The 2156-nt window shown below is 48.7% G+C and overlaps 1 protein-coding gene across 1 annotated transcript; it reads right to left on the bottom strand.

Moving 5' to 3' along the window:
- Nucleotides 1–162: 162 nt before the first annotated feature.
- Pmar_PMAR026838 (amp dependent ligase, putative) lies at nucleotides 163–1068 on the bottom strand (the record flags this gene model as incomplete). The annotated part of the gene is made up of 7 exons (XM_002767748.1): nucleotides 163–297; nucleotides 348–442; nucleotides 498–603; nucleotides 651–728; nucleotides 768–811; nucleotides 861–962; nucleotides 1009–1068. Coding segments are annotated over 7 exons (620 nt in total), but the record flags the coding sequence as incomplete, so codon positions are not given.
- Nucleotides 1069–2156: the final 1088 nt, after the last annotated feature.

The following is a 2156-nucleotide window of genomic DNA, read 5'->3' on the forward strand; positions in this document are numbered from 1 at the left end:
AGGCTGATGACTCTCTCGATCGAGAGGAAGATTAGCAGATGGAATGGGAGCTCGAAAGGGGAGTTGCTTGTCATTTTCAACGGGTCTTTTTGGTCGAGAACTCCAACATAAAATCAACGTAACCATCTCCCTTAAAGGGAGTCCCTTTCAGCGAACACTCACTTGTATCGGTTGATATCTTGCCAGAACCTTCTCACAGAAAAGTGTCGGGCGAGCGCAATTGTGCATCCGGTATGAATAGCTGCACCAATCGCGAGCGCACCACCAGAGGAGTGGAAGAGAGGCAAGCACATGTAACTGAAGTGGACTCGTGAATAGGACAACTTTTACAGATGGTCGGTAGTTACATGACATCAGTCTCTGTTAGAGAGGTGCTTGCTGCCATGAAGGAGCCAAAGGCCCACATCCTCCAATGAGTGATGGCTGCTGCTTTAGGCATACCCTACAAATGGTATACTTACAACAAAGGAACATATCTCGTAATGATCATAACCCACCGTAGTGCCGGAGGTATAGATATAGCCAAACACACTCATCATGGTAACAACACTTCTGCGATATTCTTCGGTCCTGGCTGGGCGCGTAGTAGCTGCGCCGGGGAACCTGTATGCTGCACTAGTGGTATTGGAATGCATCCGTAGACGGCTCACTCTTGATTCAAGGCCTCAATAGTTAAGCATGTCGCCCCTGCCACCGGAGTCTCTAGGGAGTCCCAGTGTAGTAAGCGCCTACGAAGAGCTTGGGGACGAGAGATATAGGCTCCCTACACTCCGGCATTCTTAGCCCGAATTAAATCTCCTGCGGATGCCATCTAGAGGGGGTGGAGGAATGGGAAGCAGGGAACATGTGCTGGGTTTCACCTCGGTAGATGATTCGGCATCAAAAATGACCAAATCGGCTGCGGCACTGTCGATGGCACAGGCCAATGCATTAGACTTGATACTAGAATTAACAAATGCCGCCTGAGGAAGTTTACATCCGTCGTAATGAGAGGATCTGTACACTCACTTTAACACCAGCTTTAGCAGCTGCTAGCCACCAACATACGAAATCAGGCTTGTTAGCCATGACCAAGGCTAGACAAGACAAACCTGGCTGAAGGCCGACATGCTCCGACAGGTACCTTAGCAGAACGTCTCCATCCCTACCCAAAGGTGGCTTAGCTATCTCACCAGCACATGAGATTAGACAGTTCATCGACGTCTGCGAAGGTCATACGCCTGCCTTCGAATATCATAAAAACGTTATTCCCGTATCTTGACAAGAATTCGCTGAACTTACGAGCATTCGCGAGCATGAAAGGGCCCTCGAGATAGAATCTTCGACAATCTTCACTAATTCGTCAGAGATCCTATCCATGAGGACGCCAATTCTCTACATGAGACAGTGATACCAGGTCCAAACGTGGTACACGACGCAGTCTTGCATCATTCTGTTGGTATTCCTTCAAAGCCACGCAGTGTTTAGCAATACGGATCAGCATGGAAGCCGTGAGTTTGCATTAACGGCAAACACTTCGTGGTCACCTCCTCACTGATTCGTCCCATGTTGAGATTATATCTTCACCGATTCGGTCCAGTTTGGTAGCCTTCAGGAGGCTGGGAAGACTGCGCCTACAGTAGTGTGACTACATGCGACACAGAAGACGATCAGGCTCCGTAGATCAATGCCAGCAGCCGAATAGATGAGTATATGCCTACCATATCAACATCATATCATGGCTCAGCGCCAAGAAGTGGTCCAATCCCAAGAATGAGAGGTAGCCCAAGCTAGCCAAACCGATGCTCCTTCCACTAGGAAAATCGAGCATAGAATTCACACGGGGAAGAGTACAGGAAAGCTTCAAGAGAATGTTACGAAAAGAACCACCAACTCAATGATATGGTCAGCACAACCAATCTCTCCGGCCGGAGCAACTGAGCTATTCTAAGATATGGACAAGAAGGATCAATCTCGCATTGCAGATGGACTCACGTCCACTGTCGAATATGCGACCATGATTCTGCAATCAATGGAGTAAGAGGGAAGCAAAGATTCCCACGGAATATCTCCATCGCGGGGCTTCCAGGTGCTGCACGATATCTCCGCCGAGAAATTCTCGGGTTATGCTCGTAACAGGAGTTCTGTGACAGCACTAACAAAGTTGTTGGTGCTGT

This window comes from Perkinsus marinus, assembly GCF_000006405.1.
Source record: "Perkinsus marinus ATCC 50983 genomic scaffold scf_1104296970072, whole genome shotgun sequence".
Taxonomy (NCBI): domain Eukaryota; phylum Perkinsozoa; order Perkinsida; family Perkinsidae; genus Perkinsus; species Perkinsus marinus.